Here is a 1,851-nt window from a genome sequence, read left to right on the forward strand (position 1 = left end):
GTTCAGTAGTCACAAACAGGGGTCAAAGGGTTTGGGAATACATGGAACACATGTTGGTAAACACATAGAGATAATTGGTGCAGACATGTTCAGAAACAACACAGAGGGGTAACATGCTGATCTAAAGGAAGGGGAATACATAATAATGTATACATCAATTACAAGTTTCACAATAAAACCACAAATAGAAGCAAACTAGAAACAGGATGAACTGAAGCAATAAGAAAATCATATTGTTGTTAGAATTTTGAATTAAAATTTAAACATACTAGTAAAGATGATAGTAAGAAAAGTGAAAGAACAGTAGGACACAATGGTTAGCCTTGGCTTGCAGCCGGCTAACTTAGAGCAGTAGCAAATAGCACAAAAGAGAGCAGAAAGTTTTTAAGTGTGAGTCATTCCTCTCCCTACGGTGGTAATCATGGTGGGGCGAGGACAACTTCAAAGGTGCTTAGCTATGATTTTTAGTGGCCTACATTGTAGAAGTATGCGGGTGAACTTGTGAAGAGATGTGATGAGTGTCAGAGAGCAGGTGCAATTTCAAATAAGGATGATGCCTCTCATCACTATTCTTGAGGTTGACATATTTGATGTGTGGGGAATTGACTTCATGGGACCCTTTGTGAGTTCTTGTGGCAACACGTACATTCTGGTGGACGTTGATTATGTTTCCAAGTGGGTCGAGGCCGTGGCTATACCCAACAACGAGGCCCGGAGTGTGGTGACTTTTCTCAAGAAGAGCATCTTTACTCGGTTTAGCACTTCTAGAGCAATCATAAGTGATAGGGGTTCTCATTTCTGCAATAAGGCATTTGACACTTTGCTTGCAAAGTATGGTGTCAATCACAAGGTTTCAACCCCTTACCATCCTCAGGCTAGTGGGCAAGTTGAGGTCTCCAACAAGGAGATTAAGAGCATATTGTCAAAGACTGTCAATGCAAATAGGACTGACTGGTCAAAGAAACTGGATGATGGTTTGTGGCTTATATGAATGCTTACAAGACTCTGATTAGTATGTTTTCGTACTGGTTAGTATTTGAGAAAGCTTGCCATCTATCAGTTGAGTTAGAGCATAAGGCCATGTGGGCTTTGAAAAAGTTAAATCTTGAATGGGATGTTGCAGCAAATCTCCGGATAGAGCAACTCAATGAGCTTGATGAGTTCCGATTTTATGCTTATTCCAGCTCGTCCTTGTATAAGGACAAGATGAAGTACTTACATGGCAAGTATGCTCGTAGCAAGGAACTTAAGGAAGGTGACTTGGTTCTCCTATTCAACTCCCGGTTACGACTGTTTCCAGGAAAGATCAAGTCAAAATGGAGTGGACCTTTTGAGGTGGTGCTTGTAACTTCGTTTGGTGCTCTTGATTTGAAAAACAAACATGGTGAAATCTTCAGAATTAATGGGCACAGAGTGAAGCACTATATTGGCAAGTTTGATGACAGCCACGTGGTGGCAGTGATCCATCTCAAATGATTGATGGTAACCTGCATCGCGTCGTGACGTTAAATCAGGTGCTTCTTGGGATGCAACCCATGTTTTTTTCTTCTTTTTGATTTTCTTCTTAGTGTAGGATTTGTGTTGAACTAACCGGTTATGAGATATGTGTAGGAATGTTTGACGGAGTGCAGGACAAAGTTGGAAAAATTTGGCATAGTCTGAAGTTGGACTGCTGATAGCACTCCATTTTTCGCGGTCAGCGGTGGTCATGTCGCGGAGGCATAAATTGGTGGCGGACTCGGGATTGCAAAGTCTTAAATGAGACTTCTCTAACGTTTCATCCGCATCCGCGGTGCATTTTTTGCGGTCAGCGGTGCCTTTCTGTGGCCGTGTTCCATTTTTCGCTCTCAA

The 1,851-nt window shown here is 41.9% G+C and overlaps 1 protein-coding gene across 1 annotated transcript; it reads left to right on the forward strand.

The window, feature by feature from the left end:
* Positions 1–553: 553 nt before the first annotated feature.
* Positions 554–1,476, forward strand: LOC138871211 (uncharacterized). Its single transcript, XM_070149079.1, has 3 exons — positions 554–831; positions 946–974; positions 1,034–1,476. The coding sequence occupies exons 1-3, from the start codon at positions 554–556 to the stop codon at positions 1,474–1,476; spliced, it is 750 nt and encodes a 249-aa protein (XP_070005180.1).
* The last annotated feature ends 375 nt before the right edge of the window (positions 1,477–1,851 follow it).

Source organism: Nicotiana sylvestris, chromosome 6, assembly GCF_000393655.2.
Source record: "Nicotiana sylvestris chromosome 6, ASM39365v2, whole genome shotgun sequence".
Classification (NCBI taxonomy): domain Eukaryota; kingdom Viridiplantae; phylum Streptophyta; class Magnoliopsida; order Solanales; family Solanaceae; genus Nicotiana; species Nicotiana sylvestris.

Bases quoted from the DNA above. Each gene is read 5' to 3' on its own strand.
- LOC138871211 (XM_070149079.1), top strand. From the start codon at position 554: ATGCCTCTCATCACTATTCTTGAGGTTGACATATTTGATGTGTGGGGA. The intron at 832-945 runs GTATGGTGTCAA...CAATGCAAATAG, and splicing joins TTTGACACTTTGCTTGCAAA to GACTGACTGGTCAAAGAAAC. The intron at 975-1,033 runs GTTTGTGGCTTA...CGTACTGGTTAG, and splicing joins GTCAAAGAAACTGGATGATG to TATTTGAGAAAGCTTGCCAT.